Genomic DNA, 24668 nt, shown 5'->3' on the forward strand with positions numbered 1-24668 from the left:
GCAAATAGATGGACTGTGTGAGAGAAAACCTGCGAGAGTCATGACTGACTGTCAAAGCTGCAGTGGCAATGAATCGAAACACTGTGACAGTTGACAACACACCAGACACTCTGTTATGACTACCCCTCCATTTCTCCATGAAGGTTAAGTCTGGAACTGGGTCATGGGACTAGGGCGAGAAGAGGATGAGAGTTAAAACTGGGGTACTTACAACTGTTTTGTAAGCCCAATGTTTTGGTGGACTCCTTACCTTCCTTGTTATCTTGCCTATTCTTGCTTACATAAGAGTCTGCTCCCTCTGAACCATTTGCCCTTCCCTGGCTCACCATGAAAAGGACCATGTTTGTCAGAGTAATTCCTACTATATTCAAGAAGGGAGAGAATGAACACGTCTGACTGCAATTACCTCCCTTCCTCTCTCCAGTTTTTGAATGCAGTGTCACACCTGTGGACAGAAAGTACAGTTGTGTACACTTACCATAAATGTAGATGTTAGAGTGTATTCACTGTTGCAGTCATTACATTTGGGTAATCCTGCTGGCAGGTTGCCCTCAGTCGGCCTGAATTCCAAAGTCTTGGGTCCTGCGTCGGCTGCTGTCGCCCCTACCCTGACGTCAGGTGTATAAAAGCAGCAGCCAACGCCATTCTCTTTAGTTTTTCTTGCCCCAGATGTCAGGTGCCCCCTAAAAGGGTAGCCAATATATATATATATATATATATATATATATATATATATATATATAAATATATATATATATATATACATATATATATATATATATATATAAATACATACACCAATATACACTTTACCTTCATCTACAAGCAAATACACCACATAGGTTGTATACCACAGAGAAGGAAAGAAAAGTTCCAGCAGAAAAAAGGGGGATGGCAGGTGGGTAACCTGGACTGCAACAGTGAACACACTCGAACATCTACATTTATGGTAAGTGTACACAACTGTACTATGTTCTTCGTGTTTCACTGTTGCAGTCATTACATTTGGGTAGAGTCCCAAAGCTATGGTTGGGAGGCTTGAGCTAAATAGCATTTGGAGTGGCTATGAGGCCCTGCAGAACTGCAGTGGCAAAGCCTGCCCTGGATTTTGAGTAGAGTGGCAGATGATAGTGCTTTGTAAAGGTGTGCACTGAACTCCAAGTAGCAGACTCTAAAATGTCTTTGGTTGGTACTCCCCTGAAAAAGGCTGCTGAAGTGGCTGCAGCTCTGGTTGAATGTGGTCTAATGCCCTTAGGCACTGGCTTGCCATGGTGTAAATAGCAGAAATGAATGCAGTGGCCTATCCACTTTGAAACAGTCTGCTTTGAGATAGCCTTTCCTTGTGATCCTGCAGCATATGCCACTAGTAATTGCTCTGTCTTCCTGAAAACTTTGGTTCTGTCCAAGCAGAATCTAAGCTGTGTACGTCCAAAGAATGCAGAATTCTCTCCCCCTTGTTCTGTGGATTTGGATGAAAAGTTGGCAGATGAACTGTTTGGTTAAGAGCCACACTGGACACCACCTTGGGCATAAATGTTGCGTTTGTCCTCAGAAAGACCCTGTCTGGATAAAAAATGAGAAAAGGTTCCACAGTCATGAATGCCTGTACCTCTGAAACTCGTCTTGTAGAAGTTATTGCTAGGAGCAGAGCTGTTTTCCAAGATAAAAACTTTATATCAGCAGTAGCAGCTGGCTCAAAAGGAGGCAAGGTGAGGTTTTCCAAGACATAATTTAGGTCCCATGCAGGTATTGGTGATCTCCTTGGAAGCCTTAAAATTTTGACTCCTCTGAGGTACTGCTTTAATAAAGAATGAGAAAGGATTGGTGGCACTGTATTGTAATGAGCCGAAATGGCAGAGGCATGAATTTTAATTGATGAGAAAGCTAGGCCTTTGTCCAGCATCTCAATTAAGTATTGCAAAATCTGAGGAATATTTGGTACAGCTGTATCAGTTCCTTGTGACTGGTTCCAAGCACAGAACCTCTTCAATTTTCTAGCATAAGATTTTCAAGTACTAGGCCTTCTGGCTTCCAAAATGACATCCATCACAGCTTTACTGAGAGATGTGTTTTGTATGACTACATTATCCGCCATGCTGCCAGGTTTAAAGTACTGAGTTGGCTGTGCAGGATCCGATTGTTTTGCTGGGACAGTAGATGAGGTATTTGAGGTAAGGTCCAAGGTTGGCATTGAGACAAGTTCCTTAGGACTGGATACCAGTACTGGCGGGGCCAGTCTGGGGCAATCAGTATCATCTTTGGCTTCTCCTGCCTGACCTTTAGGAGGTACCTTGGGGAGGAGAGGCAGTGGAGGAAAGGCATATACCGATAGGGCGTCCACTTTCAATGCCTGTCTGTGAAAAGTCTTTGTGTAGAATCTTTTTAGTTGGTAGTTGTGAGGGGAGGCAAATAGATCTATGTCCGGGCATCCCCATTTCCTTGTTATCATGCTGAAAACTTGTGGATCCAAGCTGCCACTCGTGGGGATCCATGAGGTTTCTGCTTAGTTCGCCTGCCAGAGTGTTTTCCTTTCCTGGCAGGAATTGTGCCTGCAGATGTACTTGGTAAGTCAATGCTGTGTCCACAAAGTCATGGTTAGTCTGCAAAGGGAGGTAAGAATGTGCCCCCCCCCCCCTTGCTTGTTTATATACCACATGACTGTGATGTTGTCTGTCTTTATCAGTAGTTGTTCCGGATGAAATGGGTCCTTGAAGGCAGTCAGGGCATTTTGAACAGCTAGCATCTCTTTTTGATTGATATGCAGATGCATTTGGTTTGAGGACCATGGGCCCTGAATGCATCCTCCTGCCATGTGGGCCTCCCCAGGCATAATCTGAAGCATCCGTTGTTAGTGTCTGCCTGGCTGGGGGTAATGTGAATAGCTGTCCCTTGTTCTGTTGACAAGCCTTCGCCCACCATTGAAACTCCTGTTGCAGGCAGGGAGTGAGTAATCGTTGTTTCCAGGCTGTGGCAATGTTGAGTCCAAACACTTTTTAGGTACCATTGAAGTTTCCTCATATGCAGTCTTGCATATGGAATTAGTAGGATGCAGGATGCCATGAAGCCCAAAGCCTGCAAAATTTTTCTTGCAGATAACTGGGTCTTTGTTGCCAACATTTTGAAATAGGTAGTCAGTTGCCTTTGTTTGTCTGGCGTGAGATAAGCCATCTGGGCAGTTGTATTTAAGCTTGCACCCAGGAATATTATCTCTTGAGAGGGTACTAGTTTTGATTTCTTTTCGTCGACTGTGTAGTCTAGGCATGTTAGAAGTCTTCTCACAAACGCCAGATGCGGTAGAAGAATGTCCTTGTTCTCTGCTTGAATTAGTCCTCCAAGTAAGGATATATTTGCATTCCTCTTTGTCTGCAGAATGCAATTACTGGTGCCAGACACTTTGTAAAGACCCAGGGCGGAGTAGATAAGCCAAAGGGCAGTACAGAGAATTGGTAATGCACTGAGCCAGCCTTGAATCTGAGGTATCTTCTGCATGACTGCCTGATTGGGACATGCAGGTATGCCTCTTTTAGGTCTAAAATCACAAGCCAAGCATTCTTGCCCAGCATGGGCAGAAGCTGCTGCAAAGTCAACATTTTGAATTTTGGTATATCCAGGAATGTGTTCAGAATAGATAGGTCCAGTATTGGTCTCCAGGCCTTGTCCTTTCTGGGTACCAAGAACAGTCGAGTAAAATCCTTGTCCCTGCTCTAGCTCTGGTACTTGTTGAATGGCCCCCATGTACATGAGGGACGAGACTTGTTTTCGCATCTCTGCCCATTGATTTTTTGGCAGATCTGGCCAGCCGTTTGCCTTTGGCAGGGTATGGAAATGGAACTTGTAAGCCTTGTGACACTATATTTAGAACCCACTTGTCCTGGGTTATATGTGCCAATTTTGAGAAAAAAGTGCTAATTTTCCCCCTAAGGGTGCTGCCAGGACTTTAAGTGCTTGGTGCAGGCAGGGGGAAGTCATTGGGACTGTTTCCTGTACAGTTGTGATTTGTCTTCTCCAACTTTGGTGGTAGAAGCACCCCATTGCTTTGACCTGTATGAACCTTGCACCTGGGATCTGTCTCTAGGGCATCTGAATCTGCTCCTTTGAGGCCTGACACAGGAAAGGACCAATTCTTTGTAGGCCAGTGTCTACTACACCTAGGTGGCTGTACTTGTAAAAAATCTTTGGTGTTAAGGCAGAAGAGGTGTTAAAGAAAGCTAAATCTATGCAAACTGTCAAACAAAGTATCATGCTGTAAAGGTGCATCTAATAATTTAACTGACATGATCAGGCAGATTTTGTTCTTTTAACCAAGCATGCCTCCTAGTTACAGAATCCGTAACTGCGGCCCTGCAGGAGGCCTCCCAAGAATCAAAACCACATTGCAAAGTATGCTTTCCAACTTGTTCAGCTGCATGCAATAAATCCTGCATTTCCTTGTTTTCTGCACATTCAGAGTTTAACAACATCTTCTGTTTAAGCAATGCCATGACATGTTGCTGATATTTGAGCATACGAAACTGCCAGTTTAAGGCCCTTATATAGTCAAGGTAGCAGATGTGTAAACCTTTTTAACCCATCTATCCAGTGCCCTAGAATCCCTGTCAGAGGGGGTAGGGTTTTTTGCAGTGGAAGCTTTAACTCCTTTGGGACCCTGTTTAATAGTTTCTGGGTCTGCAGCAGGGTTTTTAAAAAGGAATTTATGAGAGTCAGGAACCCTGTAATATCTGTCAGGCTTAACAGCAGCTGGAGGCAAGTCGTCAGAGGTCAGACTAGACTCCGAAAACACATCTACAATGTCTAACAGGTGGAATGGCTAGAGGCCTGTGTTGAGGTAGTAAAAGGAAATCCCTGAGCCTCTTTTTAGATTCTGAAAAATCTTGGCTCTCCCAGTGGAAATGCTCCCTCATGGTATGCAAGGTTTCCCAAAGGAATAGCCCTCTGGAGAAGCTGAAGGCATAGATTCTTCAGCATCAGAATCCTCATAGTGGGGAAGAGAATATTCCTAATCAGAAGAGGACTCAGAAGAAATAGAAACCTGATCTGAAGATTCATAGTCAGTCTCTTGCCTAGGCCTCTTATCAGAAGGGGTTGGGAACCCCTGATCAAGGTAATCAAGTCTTCGGCCATTTTGAGCATCTGTTTTTTGGGCATATAGGCCTGGCCACGTGGCTCTTGAGTTTGTTTCTTTGCTTTAGAAGATGCTTTAGTCTTTGCCTTTGAAGCTGAAGTCGGTTTAATGTAAAGATGTTTAGGTCTGAATACACCCTCAGAAGCCGGTGCCTGCTCAGCAGCTCCGGACCCATCTGAGGGAATAGTGCCAGAGGCTCCAATACCTTGTTTCCAGCGGTATAACCGACTCCACGTGGGAGTCTGTAGCGGCGTGCGGCTCTAAAGTAGCGGGTGTCAGGGGCTGCGAAAGTGACTCACTGAGAACCAGCGACTGGCTTAGGAGAAGCTTCGTCGGTTTTGGACCTCGGTTGTTTATCTCTCTCCATTTCTTTGCATTTTTTGTGAACTCCAGTAGTTGGATGGCTATCAGACGACATTTCTGGATAAACCGGCACCCAAAATAGTTTAAAGCAAAATCATACCGACGCTTAATAGTGCATTGGTTAAATCTAGCACAAAACCGACAACCAGAAACATTGTGATCAGGGCCTAGGCAAGGAATGGAGTAAGAATGAAAGTCCTTATGAGGTAATTTGCTTTCCACAAGAAATGCAATTAACTTTTTCTGACATCGGTCTGGAGCAAGACAAAAGTTTCTACAACGGGGTAATTAGCTTTATTGAAGACTTTGGGTCTGAAACTCGAACACGAAAATCTCAGGAGTCGGCCGACCGGCACTTGCGAAGTGCTTCTGCTTCAGGCACCACGCGGCAAGAAAGACTGAAGATACTGGCGTCGGCTGCTTTTTTTATACCCCTGACGACCTGATGTCAGGGAAGGGGCGACAGCAGCCGACACAGGACCCAAGTCTTTGGAATTCAGGCTGACTGAGGGCAACCTGCCAGCAGGATTACCCAAATGTAATGACTGCAACAGTGAAACACGAAGAACATTTGCAGCTGTCAAAAACCTGGCTTTGAAATCCTCGGCTAGTGACCTTCTGTACAGCTTTGCATGTCTGAGGGACTGTCCCACTGGCCATAGATGCTGCATCAGTAACATAGTAAGCACATTTAGTGCTATGCTCACCTATTTGAATGGCTGAATCAGTTGCTCTAGGACAACTCAATGTCCATGGTATATTCCAACATATATTTTAATATTCTTCCTGGAACTTCAAAATGAGACTGGCAATTCAATGCTCCAACTTAGTCTTACCATACCTATCCTTATCTACTTTCTTAGTCTGGTAGAGTACATCTCCTTGGTGGGAGTTTGACACCTCTTGTAACTTGTAGAATATCAGGGTTTGCCACTGGGTTTTTATACAAAAACTCAGAACCTTTAAAATCTGCCTGGCCTTTTTAAAGCTGAAGGCTGAGACTCTAGGCCTTGTTGGTTGACCTCAAATGCATCTAATAATGTTCTTTGCATACAGAACTGCTGCAGGATTTGAGGGGTGGGCGCATACCAATAAGTATGAAGTTCACTTTTGACCATCAGGAGACTCAGCAGCCTGACACAGTGAGCTCCCAAAAGAGTAAAGGTGAGGATGTCAGGAGTGTAATCTTGAGGAAACAATCAGGGTAGGGCATATCTATGGCATATAATCCATGGAATGTTCTTCCTGGGCAAAATCAAAGTCCAGTCTACCACTGACCAAGATGGTGGGGAGGCTTTGTGCTTGGGGGTCATGCTCACCAGACAAAAGTCTTGTATGATCCATCTGCCAGCCTTGCAGGAGGATTATGAAACTCTACGCCAAAAAGCTTGACACTGGATGGGGACAGTGGTCATACACTCTGAACATGACCTCAGACTTCTCACAGATATTTGCCCAAGAGCTGCAGTTCTGGCTAAATACATAAATCTTTCCACACTGGTACTGTCTACTACCAACAAATGCAAGCCCTTTTCCTACTTTAAAAAAGTCTCTCTACAAATGGTAAGCAACTGTTGTGTAAAAACTCTGCTTTTTGGTTTGCATGGAATGATGTGCTAGAGCCATCGGCCTTCTTAGAGGCATCATCAAGGGTAGACTACACTTGACATGAGGACTAGGGGGCTACACAAGTGCCACCTCATTACTGACATCCTTGGACTCTAAAGGCTCACTAGCTTCCCCCACATTTCAATGTATTTTAATATATGTATATATATATATATATATATATATATATATATATATATATATATATATATATATATCTATATATATATCTATATATATATCTATATATATATATATATATATATATATATATATATATATATATATATATATATAGATATATATATATACACACACACACACACACATTTTTTTTTCTTTTTAGCTTGAAGTCCTTGCAAAAGCCACAATCACTGATGCTGGGGGTCAAGATTCACATACACACTACTTTGAAGTTAATTTACTTTTTCAATCTTCTTTGTTCTACTTGTCTAACATCCTCAGACATCCATAAGGGAACACTACATCCCAAGCAGATGCAAAAAAAGTCCTAATACAAAGTTACTCCAGACAGCAACGTGTCTAAAGGGAAAAGGTTAACACTCAATCCCTTAAGGAGTACTTACCTGTGGTCTTCCACCTGTATCCTGGCCCAATAGCATACAATACCCGACTGCCACAACAAGCGGTAAGGAAAACGTGAAGATGGTTATGTCCCTTTATACTGAAACACAAGGTCAATATAAGTGCAAGAAGTCCAATCTCTGGCAAGATATAAAAGACTCCACTTGTGGCAGAGATCCCTGAAGTTACGACTGCAACATTGACAAAGAATTTATCTGCATGTCACATGATTCACCTTTTACAGCGTTCCCTCCAAATCAACACAAGAGGATTATGAGCGGTTCGCTGAAGGTAACTGTGTTGTGTGTGAGACATGGATGCCAATTCAACTCTGGAGTGAAGCTCTAGAGGAGAACCTTTGCATCCATGTCAAGAACACAATATTAGGTTAGCATTGGCTAACTGCTCATAATTCTTTATAGTGCGTGGAGCTTTATCTGTTCCATGTACAATTTACAGTATAATAAAAAAAAAAAAAAAAAGTGTTTTACAGCTTTCAAAACCAGTAAAACACTTAGCAGGCGCTTTCAAAAAGGAAGTTCACTGTTCCTTATGTTTACACTCACCTTCCATACCTCTCAACTGTCCAGATTTTCACATTATGTTATGTGTGCCCCTCATGAAGTATGCAGCTTTCAAAGAATTTAGTCAACAGAAGACAAACATAATGGCATACATTTAGGTTTCAGACTTTATCTTTCAGTAAATCGGGCAAACACGCATCCTGTTACTCTGTCTAGGTTTGGAACAGCAAGTCAGGGTCATGTTACTGCTAGACAGCAGGCAGAAACATTTTATTCTGCCGCTGTCATTTATACAGGCAGATTTTACTGCCAAACATGGGACCCGACCTATTTGCTAAGGTCAGGTCTCGTATCACTCTAGTACTTAACCGATTTGTCTTTTTCAGACTATTAGAGTGTAATCAGCATACTCTATACACTACACTGAAGTTATACTAAATCCTCAAAGACTGTGTTGCTCTTTTTCTTACCCACCATCCTGAGACACCCACAGCATATGGTTACACATGGCATGCATAAATCCAAGTAGTGAAAGACTGCCATTTTACCTTGGGTACAGTCTGAGCTCTGTAAGGTAATTATAGCACTGGCTTGGGATGTGGACATAAATATGCAAAGAAGGCACCCCTCCAAGGAATGTCACTGGATAACCTAGAGTCGTGAGGCAACAGCTGCACCATTAAGCATGCATACAAGACACCTAAATTTGCTACAAACACCTTGCATATAAAACATTTAGAGCCTGAAGACTGGAATTTAAGTTAAAACATTAAAGTAAAAAAAAAAAAAAAGTGTAATTTGAAGAGTCAATTGATTCAGTTACTCTCACCTCTTCTCAATTTGCTACCTGTATAGATTACCTAGAGCAGGCAAACAAAAGGGGGCTAGATACAGTACCTTGTGAAATCGGCTTCGTTAAGTAAAGCATCACATGAATTTAGTAAACAGGCTAATGAAACAGCTCAAACACACTTTAAGGCAACCAGCAGAAACAGAAGCATGTTAAGGAAATAAAAGTACAAAAACACAAAAGGGTGGTAAAGTCTAATGCTGCACTTTAGAAGCTTTAAACAGAAATTACATGCAGAAAAGGAGGATGTTACCTTCAAACCTTCTTCCTTTCCACTAATGATTAGTTCATCAATTTGTTTCTTCTCCTCGTACTACAAAACAAATTAAATTGTATTACACTTTCAGATAAACAAAATGAAAAACATATTTGAAAAATACTGCAACTAGGGAATTTAAATGTTGGTGGTAGGAGTACATATATGTACAACAGCAAAAAGTGGACAAGTATAAGAACAGCAAAACAACCAAGTACAACAGCTACTATGATCAAGTTTAACTAAATAAAAATATAATGATCATGAGCAGTTCAAGGAAAAAAAATCCAATTTAAAATCAAAACACATAAGCAATGGAAGCTTCAACAGAGGTTACGAACTGGCAATAACAAAAATGTGCAATTTTCTGGTCTCCATAGCTACAAGTTTCAAATGGACCACAGCCCAAAAAGAAATCTTGCAGAGCAGACAGCTTTTTACTAGATCAAAAAAAAGCAAACTTTGCTCTTTACCTAAATGCAAAATACATAAATTAGATCTTAATTCTTTAAAAAAATGCTTAGTTTTCAAAACATCCCCCTTGCTGCTTACAACCTGTGACCATCAGAACTATGACAGTACATACACTTGTTAGCAGAATTCCCACCTAGTATGGAGTAGCTAAAAACAGCAAAGTTACCTACCTGCACAACAGACCTCAAAAACATGCTTACGCTGACAAATTGAAGTGACCAATATTTTGAGAAGTTAGTAATTAAAAGCCTGAAAAACAAGTTAATTCTTATACCTGCACTTAAAACCACCTAACCAAATGAAAAAGCACAACAGAACATAAAGCTTCTGCACAACTCGTCACTCTGTGTGTGGGGTCTTCCCTTTCCCCTGCTCCCAAATTACTTCTCTCACCAAACTGGAGACTGTCAAGCTATACTGGTCTGGTATAGAGTCCACCAAGCCCACACATTCCCTCACCCATTCATTCCTAATTTCAGGACAGAGGTGCTGAGGATCAGAACGGTTTCCATGTCTTGAGGACTTACTTCAGTTCTCTTCCTTGGCAATTTGCATGCTACACCATGGCCATTTCTACAAAATAAGCAAGTGCTACCACACATGCAGAGTTTCCTGGCCAGGCAGTTAATCACTCCTGTGTGCACTAAGCTCATTACCGCAAGTGATCCAACTTGCACTTACTGACTGAGCCGCAGCCCTCATCTCAGAATGGACACTCACGCTCATTCTTCCCACTCCATCCTTCTAGTATCTGTGCCACTGCTGCACAATTTAAATATACTTGTTGACCACACAGTTCCTTCTTACACCACTGAGCATAATAAAATACAGTCCCTTGAGTAAAGTAAACAAAACAGTTTGAGCTCAAGAACAAATCAGCAGTGGCATGGACTACACAAACTTAAAAAAAAAATCCAAAGTGGAACTTGAATCCTGTCTCCCTGTAGGTGAGAACTCGCTACTTAAATAAGATCTGCACCAAGGTCAATACACCTTGGGGAAAGGGGAATTATCCTTAAACAATCTAACGGTCTGTTACTGCATGAAGGTTGCAAAAATAATTGCAGCAGCTCAACGTGCATTTCAAATAATTACAAAACATACAAACTTCCACACAGCAGGCACACTCGGATTAGGTAAAAAGTACAGTTTTGTACCTACCATTAATGTAGATGTCCGATAGATATGCAACTGCAGTCCTGACATATGGGTTGTCCTGCCTCAGGCAGCCCTTCGGTCGGCCGGATTCTAAAGTCTGGGTCCAGCATCGGCCGATGTCACCTCTTCCCCGACGTCAGAGCGGCTGGGGTACAAAAGCATCAGCCGATGCCATCTTCTTCAGTGTTTCTTGCCCCAGATGCCAGGTGCCCTCCAAGGAAGGCTAAATTTAGAGAATGGATAAAAATTCCAGACATGCACAACAGTAATAAACAGATACACCATAACAGATATCCCCAGCTAATTTGAAAAAGGGGGAGTGGACCCAAAAAAGAGAATTACAGAGGGGTGGGAGGGAGGGAAAACCTGACTGCAGTTGCATATCTATCGGACATCTACATTTATGGTAGGTACAAAACTGTACTATGTCCTTCAAGAATGCAACTGCAGTCCTGACATATGGGTTGAATACCGTAGCCAAGCTGGGGGTGGTAGGATCTAAGAAAGGGATGGTGTAGCTAAAATGCACTGCAGGACTGCCGAAGCAAAGCCTGCTCGTGATCTGGAGTATAAAGGCAGGTTGTAGTGTTTGGTAAATGTATGCACGGAGCTCCATGTAGCAGCCTCTAGAATGTCCTTTGTAGCCACTCCTCTTAGAAAGGCTGTGGATGTGGCTATAGCTCTGGTGGAGTGTGGCCTAATATTGGCTGGCACACCTTTTCCATGGAAAGAGTAACAGAATCTGATGCAGTGCCCAATCCATTTTGAAATTGTTTGTTTGGAGATTGCCTTTCCTTGCACTCCAGCAGCATAGGCTACAAATAGTTGATCAGACTTTCTGGTGGTCTTTGTTCTGTCCAAGTAGTAGCGTAATTGTCTGTGTATGTCCAAAGTGTGCAGCAACTTTTCCCCCTTATTTTGAGGATTGGGAAAGAAAGTAGGCAGGTGAATTGCTTGATTTAGAGACACCCTGGATATTACTTTTGGCATGAATGAAGGATTGGTTCTTAGAGAAACTCTGTCCTGATGAAAAATGAGAAAGGGAGGTACTGCCATGAGGGCCTGCATCTCCGAGACTCTTCTTGCTGAGGTAACTGCCAACAGGAAAACCATTTTCCAGGAGAGAAATTGCATTTCTGAAGATGCTGCTGGTTCAAAAGGAGGAAGAGTTAATTTTTCCAAGACGAAATTGAGGTCCCATGCAGGTATTGGTGGTTTTCTGGGAGGTTTGATATTCTTTATCCCTCTTAGAAACTGTCTTAGCAAGGGATGCGAAAACACAGGTGGGTCACAGTTGTATTTTGCTGAGATTGCTGAAGCGTGAATTTTTATGGAAGAATATGAGAAGCCACTATGAAACATTTCTGCCAAGTAGTCTAATATCTGTGGTATGCTCATTACTGATGCATCCTGACCCTTGTTGGCATTCCAGATGATGAATCTCTTCCAATTGGCTGAATAGGTTTTTCTGGTGGAAGGTCTGCGCGCTTCCAGCAAGATTTCTTGTACTTTTTTGGAAAGAGAGATATAGGTGAAAGTCATGGAACCGTCCAAGCTGTCAGCTGCAATGTTTGCAGGTTTTGATGAGCAGTCCTGTAATTGTGCTGAGTTAGAAGCTGAGGCCATTGAGGCAAGGGCCACGGTTTGGTGTGAGTTATGCTCAGTAGCAATGGATACCAGTGCTGCCTTTGCCAGTCTGGAGCTATCAGAATTCCTTTTGGTTGTTCTGCTTTGATCTTCAGTAACACCTTGGTCAGTAATGGTAGAGGAGGGAATGCATAAACTGTTAGGGAATTCCAGCTGAAGGAGAGAGCATCCGTTCTCCAGGCTAGAGGATGGTGCGTCCTTGAACAGAACTTCTCCAGGTGATGATTGAGGTGAGAAGCAAAGAGATCTATGTCCGGTCTTCCCCATGCACTTATTTGTGAGAAAATGTGTGGATGCAGCCGCCATTCGTGCGGATCCAAGAAATTTCTGCTCAGCCTGTCCGCCAGAACATTGTCCTTGCCTGGAACAAACTGGGATTGCAAGTGGATGTTCAGATTCAGGGACTTTTCCCAAAGCATCATTGTTAGTCTGCAGAGGGGGTAAGAGTGAGTGCCTCCCTGCTTGTTTATATACCACATGACAGTGGTGTTGTCTGTCCTTATTAGCAGATGACCTTGTTGAAGGGATTTCCCAAAGGCCTCGATTGCATGCATCACTGCCAACATCTCTTTTTGATTTATGTGCAGATGCATTTCCCTGGGAGTCCATTGCCCTAGAATGCATCTGCCCTCCATGTGCGCCCCCCATCCATGATCTGAGGCGTATGTTGTAATGATTTGGCTTGCTAGAGGTTTGGTGAAAGACATGCCTTTGTTTAAATGACTTGCTTGAGCCCACCACAAAAATTCCCTTTGCAGGCATGGAATGAGTGGTATTACGTCTTCTAGACTGTGGCTGTGTTGAGACCATAAGCTTTTTAGGTACCATTGTAACTCTCATGTGTAGTCTTGCCAGAGGTACCAGAAGAATGCAAGATGCCATGAACCCCAGGGCCTGCAGGATTTTCCTTGCGGTCAGCTGGGTGAGCTCTGCTAGGCTTTTGAAGTAATCTGGTAAATGTTCTTGTTTCTCCTCTGTGAGGAAAGCCATTTGTGATTGTGTGTCCAATTTGGCTCCTAGAAAAAATAATCTGTTGGGATGGCAGTAGTCTTGATTTTTGAATGTTGACTGTGTATCCCAAAGCCTGTAGTAATTGAATGACATAGTCCAAGTTTCTTATCAAGGTTTCTTTGCTGTCTGCTTGTATAAGGCAGTCATCCAGGTAAGGGTATATTTGAATCCCCTGGAGCCTGCAATGTGCAACTACTGATGCCAGGCATTTCGTGAATACTCTGGGCGCAGTAGATAAGCCAAATGGCAATGCTGAGAATTGATAATGCTCTGACCCTGCAAGAAATCTGAGGTATCTTCTGCAACTGTGTCTGATTGGGACATGCAGGTATGCCTCCTTGAGGTCCAGAGTAACCAACCAAGACCCCTTGCCCAGCATGGGAAGGAGTTGCTGTAAAGTCAGCATTTTGAATTTTGGCACAATGAGAAAAGTGTTTAGAGCGGACAAGTCCAGTATAGGTCTCCATTGCTTTTCTTTTCTTGGAACAAGGAACAGTCTTGAATAGAATCCCTGGCCTTGTTCCTGAGGAGGAACCTTTTCTATTGCTTTTATTTGTAACAGCTTTGAAACTTGTATGAGTGCCTCTGCCCTTTGATTTTGTGGCAGATTTGGCATGCCTTGTCTAGTTGGTAAGGTGTGGAAGTGGAACCTGTAACCTTTGTCTACTATGTCCAGAATCCATTTGTCCTTGGTTAAAATGTGCCAGTTCTTTGAGAATAAGGATAATTTTCCGCCTAGAGGTGCTTCTCTTTGAGCCTTGGTCGGCGGAGTGAAAATCAAGTCATTGTGATTGTCCCTGTGGTGCAGCTGAACTCCCTGCGCCACTTCTCTGATTTGGTGGTTGCCATTGGCGGCCCCTGTAGGAGCCTCGGTATTGCCCTCTACCTCGAGCACGCCTGTTTTTTCCCCTTTGAAACTTGTCAGTGTCTGGAAAGGACCAATTCTTTGAAGGCCAATTCCTGCTGAATCTGGGTGGCTGAACTTGGAGGAAATCCTTGACTGTCTGTACTGATTTAGCCTTTTCCTCAATAGACTTCAACACATTCCTGTGCATTAGCACCAAAAAGCTTCTGTTTTTCCAGAGGTGCATCTAGGAGCTTTACTTTAACATGGTCTGGCAGTGGCTGTTCTTTCAGCCAAGCATGTCTACGTATAACGGCCCCTGTCATAGCTGCCCTACATGAAGCTTCCAATGCATCATAACCACACTGAAGAAAATGATTGCTAACCTGCTGAGTGTCATGAACCAAATCCTGCAATGCCTTTCTATCTATAGGCTCGGGAGAGGCTAACTTTTTCTGCAAATCATCCATTAAGTAATCCTGGTACTGAAACATATGAAAAAGACAGTTAAGTGACCTCATGGCAAGGGTGGAAGAGGTGTAAACTTTTTTGCCCCATCTCTCCAGGGACCTTGATTCCCTGTCTGCGGGCAAAGGGTTTTTGGCCGAGGAAGTAGCCACTCCTTTGGGCCCCTAAGAAATAGTTTCTAGATCCACAGAGTGGGCCTTAAAGAGATGCTTATGAGTTTCATTAACCCTGTAACATCTGTCTGGCTTGACAGGAGTAGGAGGGAGAGAATCAGGGGAAGCACTGGAGTCTGAGTATACATCACCCAAGACATCCAACACTGGAGGAATAACTAATGGTCTGTGCTGGGGTAACTTAAGGAAGGTACGTAGCCTTTTCCTGGAGTCAGAAAATTCCTGACCCTGCCACTGAAAATGTTCTCTCATGGAGTGGAGAACTTCTCCGAAAGAAATATCCTCTGGAGGAGAGGCAGAAGGAATTGATTCCTCAGCATCAGAGAACTCGTAGGCCTGGAAGGATTCTTCCTGGGTATCAGAGTGCTCTGAATCCCTAGAGGCTTCATCCGAAGAGAGGGTATCTGTCTGCTCAGTCCTAGGCCTTTTATCTGCTGGAGGCTGAGAACCCCTGTCTGTATGCGACGGAGAACCTCTGATTAGAGAGATTAGATCTGCAGCTAGGGTCATGATCTGTTTATCAGAAGAGGGGCCCTGGGAAAAAGTTTTAGGAGGATGGGCCTTAGCCTGGCTGGCAGCCTTAGCACGTGTGTAGGCCTTGATGGACATGGAGACCGGAGGCCTAGCTGCCCCACGTGCAGGAGTAACTTTATCCACTGGTATGGTGTCAGGTAAATCTTGAACTTCGGTTTCGGGAGGAAAATCAACAACCGGCACCGGGGAAACCTCCGGGACCGAAGTACACGGTAAAGCGGTGTCGTCGGCCTGGAGCAGTAGAATTACCGCCTCCGAAGAGACCGATGCACTCGCGGAAGGCTTAGGCGTGGTATCGGTGGACGACGCGGGCCGAGGATGTCGGTCCCGGTCCTTGCATTTTTTGGAAATATGTGCTGTCAGTTGTTCCGACGGCATGATATAAGCGTAATCTTCGCCAAAAAAGTCTTCGGCAAATTCTGCCCGGCGCCTGAGTGTGCGCTTATTAAAGCGAGCACAGGCAGCACAGGCCGAGACGTTGTGGTCTGGGCCCAGGCAGGGAAGGCAGTAAGAATGGAAGTCCTTATGAGGTATTTGTTTACCACAAGACAAACAATTATTAACCTTTTCAATTTTTTCTGACATCGGCTGAGGCAAGAAAAATGTTCCCCAACGGGGTACTTAGCTTTTTGATGACTTTGGTAACTGAAAACACAGGAGCTGACCGACCGGCACTTGCGAACTGCTTCTGCTTCGGGCACCGCGCGGCAAGAAAGACTGAAGAAGATGGCGTCGGCTGATGCTTTTGTACCCCAGCCGCTCTGACGTCGGGGAAGAGGCGACATCGGCCGACGCCGGACCCAGACTTTGGAATCCGGCCGACCGAAGGGCTGCCTGAGGCAGGACAACCCATATGTCAGGACTGCAGTTGCATTCTTGAAGGACATCAGCTACAAAAGCTTATCAGAAGCAAACAGGTTTACTTTACATACTGTTCTAATAATTTAATTACAGCTGTAAACAGTGCTCAGCAAAATACTCAACCTTATAGTCTTATTTGACCATGTTTTTTTTTTTTTTGCTCTGAAGGTCATTAAACTCACCTCTCCACAGACACAGACAGTAGAACCCTTCAGTTCTTTCATAAAATCTTTCTCAAGAAAAATTACATGTTCAGTTTCAAAGATTTTCAATGCATGTACAAGAAATTTCTGCCACTTTGCATTTTGTTCTACGTTGCTTTTAAGAAGTTTTCTGTCTGCAGTGCAGATGTTTTTGTGTGTGTGGTATTTCACCGACAAAGTAGCTATGTAGAATCTGCCCCCCTTTTACTGCAATCTTTTTAGCCCATTATAGTGCACAAATCAAGAAGCCTACTGTACTTTAGACAAGTGTCAAATTCTCTCTTCTACTCTAGGGCCATCCTTTGAATAATGGAAACCATTCACTAATGTTGACCAGAAGGATAAGATACTTTAACACGCTGGTGCACTATCATCCTCTGGACTTCACTTTTTAATTCATTTTATCCTCTTGCTTAATCAGATGCATACAACTACAGTAAGTAGTAACTGGAACTAGGCCTATAACACATGTAATGGCTTGCAACAATATAAACAAGGTATGCTTTAAGTACAGAACTCTCCTACACATTCAGTACTATCAAGAGGGTCTCTGCAAGAAACCACTTGGGTTGTGTGATGGGCTCCTCCCACCCCACCCCCCCAGTGGTTGAGGGAGGAAAAATGGATCAAATACCAGTTCTAGTTCATTCCAACCTTCCAGGATTGGATTCTCTGATACACGATCTTTAACTGATCCAGTTTCTCCTGGGATGCAGCAAGGGCTTTAACCTGCTGGATCACAGAACTGTACCTACTGATAGCTGTGACAGTAATACCAATTTGTTAACAAAGTAGACACACAGGACAGTCCTTTTTTTCAGGGGTAACCTAGGAGAAATGTCTGGTTAACTGACTTGCTCAGGGTCACAAAGTAGGTAAATGAGGGTTGAGGGAATCAAACCTTGTACCACAGGAACTACACCTCACAGCCTTAACCCTCTGCACTGAGACCAAACTACAGATATTCCAACATTTTCCTGATGAAAGCTATTGTAGTATATATTCCAAATACAAACTACTTTTGCAGAAAAGTTTAACCCCACTCCCTTGAAGCAGGTGGCTGTATACTTCAAAATTCACACACTGAAGCTGCATGCCTTTCAACCTGGCTGCAATGCTAACATATGAATCAAAGTACTGCACTCATGCCGAAAGTGGAGTTGCCTCCAAATCTAAATGACAGAACTAGTGGGGGCCATTGGAATCTCAGTGCAGTACTTGTAGCCTATGTTTTATGAGCTCAGAGTGTGAATACTAAGCTAAGCAAGGTAACGCCACCTTTAAAAACACTGGGATACCTGGGCATGGTCTCTCAGTAATTCTGATAGGGTAAATTCCATCATACTTAAAATCCCAATTTTCAATACAACTTTGTACTATAGTCAGCAATATCGTGAAATATGAGCGATAAGTTTCTTCCTACTCCATGACTGTATATAATCTTACAGGTGGTTATTCTTGGAGACCAAGTTTACAGGCTTGCTCCCATATAAATAGTACACTATAATTCTGCCCCCTGGCTTACCAAAAACACATTAGCAACCATGCGCCTTAGAGATAAAGCCTGGGTATTTTATCAGAAAAGAAAGACCCCTGAATCCCACATTGAATACAGAACCCTTCGAAACAAAGTAAAAAAGCTTCCTATCTCTGACAGACAAAATTACTTCTTTACCCTCCAAAACAATAATAAAACAAATCCACAGAAATTCTGGAAAGGAATCTCCACCCTCCTTAACCCCAGCAAACCACACACCCCTACCCCTGACCCAAATGCCCCAGATTTAGACTTGGCTACTCAATTTAACTCCTTCTTCATTGAATCCATTAGCAAACTAACTTCCTCTTTTCCTACTTCCGCCTTACCATCCAATACCCCCCTAACCTCTCCTGCCAACAATCCACCCTGCACTTCTCCTCCTTCCTCATTCCCATCTACTCAGTCTATATCCCCCAACTCTTCTCCTACTCTAACTTCCTCATCATCTTTACCAGCATCAAATACTCTCTCTCTCCACTCTGCTCTATTCTCATTAAAACCTATACCCATTTCTACAATAAAGAAACTCCTTCAAAAATTGAAGCCTGGCACAAATGCACCTGATAACATCCCCTCATACTTCCTAAGCATAGCTGCTGAAGCAGTTGCCTATCCCATAAGCATTCTCATCAACCGCTCAATCCTGGAATGTACAGTGCCCCAACTCTGGAAACAAGCCTTTATCATCCCTCTGCATAAAGGCGGTAATAACTGCACTGTTAACAACTTCCGTCCCATTGCTATCCTGTCCCCCATTTCCAAGCTTCTAGAAAAGTGTGTCCAACTTCAACTACTACCACATCTTTTAGAGAATAACCTTCTTACACCTACACAACACGGCTTTAGGCCAAATCATAGCACCATGACAGCCCTCCTCTCCTATCTTGAAACCGTAAATAAAGCACGCGATTCTGGCCAAATTGTCTCTACCCTACTACTTGACCTCTCTAAGGCCTTTGATACTATCTCACACAGTCTGCTCTTAACTAAACTTTCCAAACTTAACCTTTCTCCCTCCTCTGTGAACTGGTTCTCCAGCTACTTATCAGATACCAAGCTGTAAAATGGAAAAAGGCCACTTCCTCTTTTCTTAGTACCCCCACCGGAGTTCCCCAAGGCTCCATACTTGGTCCTCTTCTCTTTAACATATTTATAAATGATTTTCACAAATCTATCCCATTCTCTAACATCATCCAATATGCTGACGATTCTACCATTATCTGCTCTGCCATATCTACCCCTAAGCTTCAAAATCTCAAGCAAGAAGCTTTCTCAATTACTGAGCATTGGATGAAAATAAACCACCTAGCTCTCAACACCTCCAAAACTAAACTCATGGTATTTACCCCCTCTAAAACTACTCCCTTTGATATAAACACATTCTTGATTACTAGTCAAAACAACTCAATCCTAGAACTGGTGTCTGAAACTAAGTTACTTGGTGTCCAAATTGATAACCAGCTTAATTTCAACTCCCATCTACAACTAAATATTAAAAAACCCCACCAAAAGCTTGGTATGCTCTACCGTCAAAATCAATACCTCACAAAGACCTCCAAAATCGCTCTCTCTTCTTCCTTTCTTATTCCCTCCCTTCTCTATGGATCGCCTCTCCTAACTAATCTTCAGTCCTCTCTAAAGAAACAACTTTCCTCTTGCTACAACAAAATCGCCAAGTTCGCTAACAGTCACAGGTCCTCCACCCACCACTGTTCCTCTCTCCAAAAACTAAATTGGCTTGAACTTCCACATCAGCTCAACTACATTCAGCTAACCCTAGCCCATAAGCTCATTAACAACCCCTCTCTTTGTCCCTCCCTGTCTTCTGCTTTTAAGTTGCACCTACCTGACAGAGTCTTAAGGTCAAACAATCAAAACCTATTAGAAGTACATAAACCAACTCGTCCCCCAGGCAAAAACCTACTATCCTTTAACCTAGCTCGTCTTTGGAACTCACTCCCACCATCCATTCGTACCATCTGTAATCATTACATGTTCAAAAAATCTCTTCACACACATCTTAAGTCCCAATGGGAATGGCTCTTGTTCCCACCCATCATAAAAATATGGTACTCTTCATCTTCCATTCATTCATATGTTACTCAACTATGCCTACATAACTAATTACTCCCTACAAAATAACTACGCTATACAACAAAGCAATTCTACCTCTTTAAAGCCCTAACACACCCCACATTTATTTTACTTTATTTCTATAAGATTGCATTGTTGAATGTACCTCAAATGTGAATTCAATGACTGTATTCTCTTTTACAATTGTATAAGTATCTTTAGTAATCTATTGTATGTACCTTGTCTGTTCGTTTGCTTTTAGAGCTTTCTCTATTGTATGTACCTAGTCTGTATGTCTTTTTTTTTGGAGCTTTTCTCCCCAGGACTCCATTGAAAACGGGTTCTTTTTGGCCCAATGGACTATCCTGGTAAACCAACTGCAAATAAATAAATAAATAAAATAAATAAACTTCTGTTTAAGTCTGGGTACTGCTGACTTGCATTCCTTACTCAACAATGCAATGTTTTAGTGCAAGTCCCAACACACTAATCGACTGACTGATGCTTTAAAGCAACATACAATGATCAACATTATCCAAGGAGTAGCATGCAGGTCCCACAGCTAGAAAGAATATATCACATAAAACTGTGTCCACTGTCCTTTTCTGGTAGAGCCTTTACTTGCAGTTTAACCTAAATGAGCTAGCCTACTAACACATTTCACTCACAAGCTTGGTAAATACCTCTCAACCTCTTAGCACAAGAATCCAGGACAACTAAAATAATGGGGTGAACAAAGGACCAAAAATAGGGACAGATTTTAAATATTGCTCTTATAAACTTCAAAAGTTATACTAGAATAAAAAGACTTGTGTTAGCATACAAATCCTTTTATTCTAGTATAACTTGCATGCTAACACAAGTCCTTTTATTCTAGTACAACTTTTGAAGGACTTGTCTTAGCATACATTTTATGAAGGATATAAAACCTGAAACTAATATGTACGTCATTATTTGGGGAATTCAATCCCAAGTCCTTAGTCAGAAAACTACACATTTTATGAACAAACCAAAACGGAGTCAAAAATCTGGACAGTTGAGAAGTATACCTGGGTACTACAGTAAAATAAACAGTAAGATAGAACACCAATATTCAGTATACTGTAATATAAATTAAAAACTTTTAAAATACAAACAAGTTACAAATACGTACTTAGTAATTTGAAGCATAACTTGCGTTGAGATCTTTGGCCGGTTTGTTCTTAAATACTTGCAAACAGCCTGGCCCCATGGCATGGAAAGAAAACCCTTACTGCACCCCAAACAGTATTCCAACCATTAGCATATGTGCAGGAGGCATCGGGGTGGCAATAAGCAACCAATGCTTGTTCACCCATACTGTGGTGGACAGGAGGTGACCGTTCAACTCACTACACTGGTGGCATCTGCTAGAGTGTAGGTCCATCACCTACAGCAAGGAGCCTTGTCCGCACATGCTGCAACCTGTGCAATGTTCAGCTAAGTGACAATGTGTGCTGTAATGGCCATGTGCCTCCTGGTAGCAACTAATGCATCATGCAAACAGAAAAATGTTCCTCCACAGCACTTGATTCTCGCCTTCAAAGCAGGAACAAGTGTATTAAGGCTTGCTGGTGAGGGAGTGACTGGGTCTAAGACTAGAGTTTCCTTGGTCTCATCCTAATGTAGAAAAAGGCCAATTGGGTGCAGGAAGTGAAAGCCACAGAGCTAATCCAGGGGACTTGTACAAATTTTTCTTGGTAAAATGCATAACTGCTGAGTTGCCCACGTGTGGACACTACCTAAAAAAGTGTATTAAAATAGATGGGTCACCAATATAAAAACATTTTGTCTGTGGTACATCTGGATACAGGGTGTACATCGCACTAATTTAGATCCTAAGGGGGAGGAGGCTGCTTGACCAGCAGCCTCAGGGGGAAGACTCCTCTTAAGGCTTTGCACAGTTTACTCAAATGTTAGCAAAGAATTCAGATGAGGGTGAAAACTAGAAATTGACACCAGCTTCATTTTAACAATTAAAAAGCTGCCCTCTGCATCAAACAAGGGCTCCAGAAACTGCAGATAATCAGGAAGAAGCCACTAAAGGATAGATTTGGATGCTACGGTGCCCAGAGACCAAAACATTTCTATTTACTAAAGGTACACTTTCAGAGTGGAATCTTTCTAGGATGTGGATGGTATCCTTACAAAATCCTGGAGACAAAGCAAGGTACATTTTACAATTCTGGAGATCTGGGAGAGGCTAACCAGATGGATGGGACAGAAGATCTGGGATCAGATCGAAAAGTTAGGGAGACTTCCTGAGAAGAGGAAACCAAATATGTCTGTGCCATCAAGGTGGAATGAGAAGGACTGCTGCTCTGCACAGTAGGACTTTCTGTAGGAATAACTGAATCAGGGGAACTGGAGAATAAGAGTATCCACAGAGGACAGGAGTCCACTGGACAGTCTCTTGGAGACTACGTCTCAGAGGATCAAAGCAAAGTAGGTGTTGCAATGGTGTAGGCGGAGGATGCAAAAAGATTGCAGCAAGAACAGCATCTACAGTTGAAATGGATTGACAGACTACTCCTGAAGCATGAGAACCGTCCTGAGCCTGTCTGCATTGCAGCTGGAATTTCCCAGGAATGTGTATCAACACTAGAAAGTGGTGAAAGTCTGCTGCCCCTTGACCCACTCACTGCCTCTCAACACAGAAGGTAGGGTAATAGATCTTTCCCTGCTTATTTACTACACCACAGAATCATAGGAGGTTAACAGGTTAACAGCCCTAGGGCCCTTACAAGCCTAGCCATGTACACAGTACTGTTGTGTACACTTACCATAAATGTAGATGTTAGAGTGTATTCACTTGTTGCAGTCATCACATTTGGGTCATCCCTGCCAGGGTAGCCCTCGGCCAGCTCGAATACCAGAGACTTAGTATTTCTGCATCGGATGCTGTTGATTGAGGACTGACGTCAGGTTGTCAGTAGTATAAAGTAAGGCAGCCAACTCCCTTACATCTGTTTTTTCTTGTCCTAACCTTTCAGGAGCCCAACAAGTAGGAGGCTAGGCTCTGGTGGAAGAACCCCACCACTGGAAAATAAATATCAATATTTCCCTTGTAAGAAAAGAACAATAAGGAAGAATGGTAAAAGGAGAGAGAAGAAAGAGGGATGGAGGGAGGGAAACCAGGACTGCAACAGTAAATATACTTGGACATCTACATTTTTGGTAAGTGTACACAACTTTACTATGTCCTTCATGTTCCACTGTTGCAGTCATCACATTTGGGTTGATTCCCAAAGCTGAGGAAATGGGTGGAGGCAGTCAAGGAATCTAGGGACTGGCTAGAATGCCTTGCAAGACTGCAGAGGCAAACCCTGCCCTGGATTTGGAGAAGAGAGGCAGGTGGTAATGCTTGGTAAAAGTGTGAACAAATGTCCAGGTTGTAGCCTCCAGGACATCCCTGGTGGGGACTCCTCTGAGGAAAGCAGCAGAGGTGGCGGCTGCTCCAATGAAGTGTGTCCTGACCCCCTTGGGGGAGGCTTTCCATGCTGCGTGTAGCAGAAATGGATGCAGTGTGCTATCCATTTGGAGATGATTTGCTTAGAGATGGCTTTGCCTTCTGCCCCTGTAGCAAGCTAAAGTACAGTTTTGTACCTACCATAAATGTAGATGTTTGAGTGCTAATACAGCTGCAGTAATCACATATGGGTTCTCTGCCATCAGGCGGTCCCTCGGTCGGCCGAATTCCAAAGTCTTGGTCCAGCATCGGTTGCTGTTGCTTTCTTTCCTGACGTCAGTGCGACAGGGGTATACAAGACACAGCCGACGCCATATTCTTCAGTCTTTTCTTGCCCCAGATGTCAGGTGCCCCCAGAAGGAAGGCAATACATAAATTATATATAAAAATATATTCAAGCAATGCAATGTAATCAAAAAACAGTAGCTGCAAGCAAATACACCATAGGAGGATAACCCAAATTAGGCTGTATGAGGAGGTGTTAGCCACTAGTCCTTTACCAACAGGGGAAGGAGGGAGGGAAACCTGTACTGCAGCTGTATTAGCACTCGAACATCTACATTTATGGTAGGTACAAAACTGTACTATGTTCATCGTGCATACAGCTGCAGTAATCACATACGGGTAGAATCCCAAAGCTACGCACAGGGTGGTAGGCACTAGGTGGAACTGGGATGAGCCAGAATGCCCTGCAACACAGCAGTGGCAAAGCCTGCTCTAGTTTTGGAATATAAAGGCAGGTGGTAGTGTTTTGTGAAGGTATGCACAGAACTCCAAGTGGCTGCCTCCAAAATATCTTTGGTAGGAACTCCTCTGAGGAAGTCTGTAGAGGTAGCTGTGGCCCTGGTGGAGTGGGATCTGATGCCTGTAGGGACAGATTTCCCATG

At 43.1% G+C, this 24668-nt stretch overlaps 1 protein-coding gene across 9 annotated transcripts in view; it reads right to left on the reverse strand.

Annotated features, from left to right (window-relative positions):
* The window catches only part of LOC122799480 (N-lysine methyltransferase KMT5A-like), an 882477-nt gene that overhangs the window by 202221 nt on the left and 655588 nt on the right, over window positions 1-24668 (reverse strand). For all 9 annotated transcript variants that reach the window (XM_044068570.1, XM_044068567.1, XM_044068572.1 and 6 more), the window contains one exon: window positions 9306-9365. In XM_044068570.1, coding sequence (XP_043924505.1) covers window positions 9306-9365 — 60 coding nt within the window. The remainder of the gene's footprint in view (window positions 1-9305; window positions 9366-24668) is intronic.

The sequence above is a fragment of the Protopterus annectens genome, chromosome 4.part0 (genome assembly GCF_019279795.1).
Source record: "Protopterus annectens isolate FY-2018-M chromosome 4.part0, PAN1.0, whole genome shotgun sequence".
NCBI lineage: Eukaryota > Metazoa > Chordata > Ceratodontiformes > Protopteridae > Protopterus > Protopterus annectens.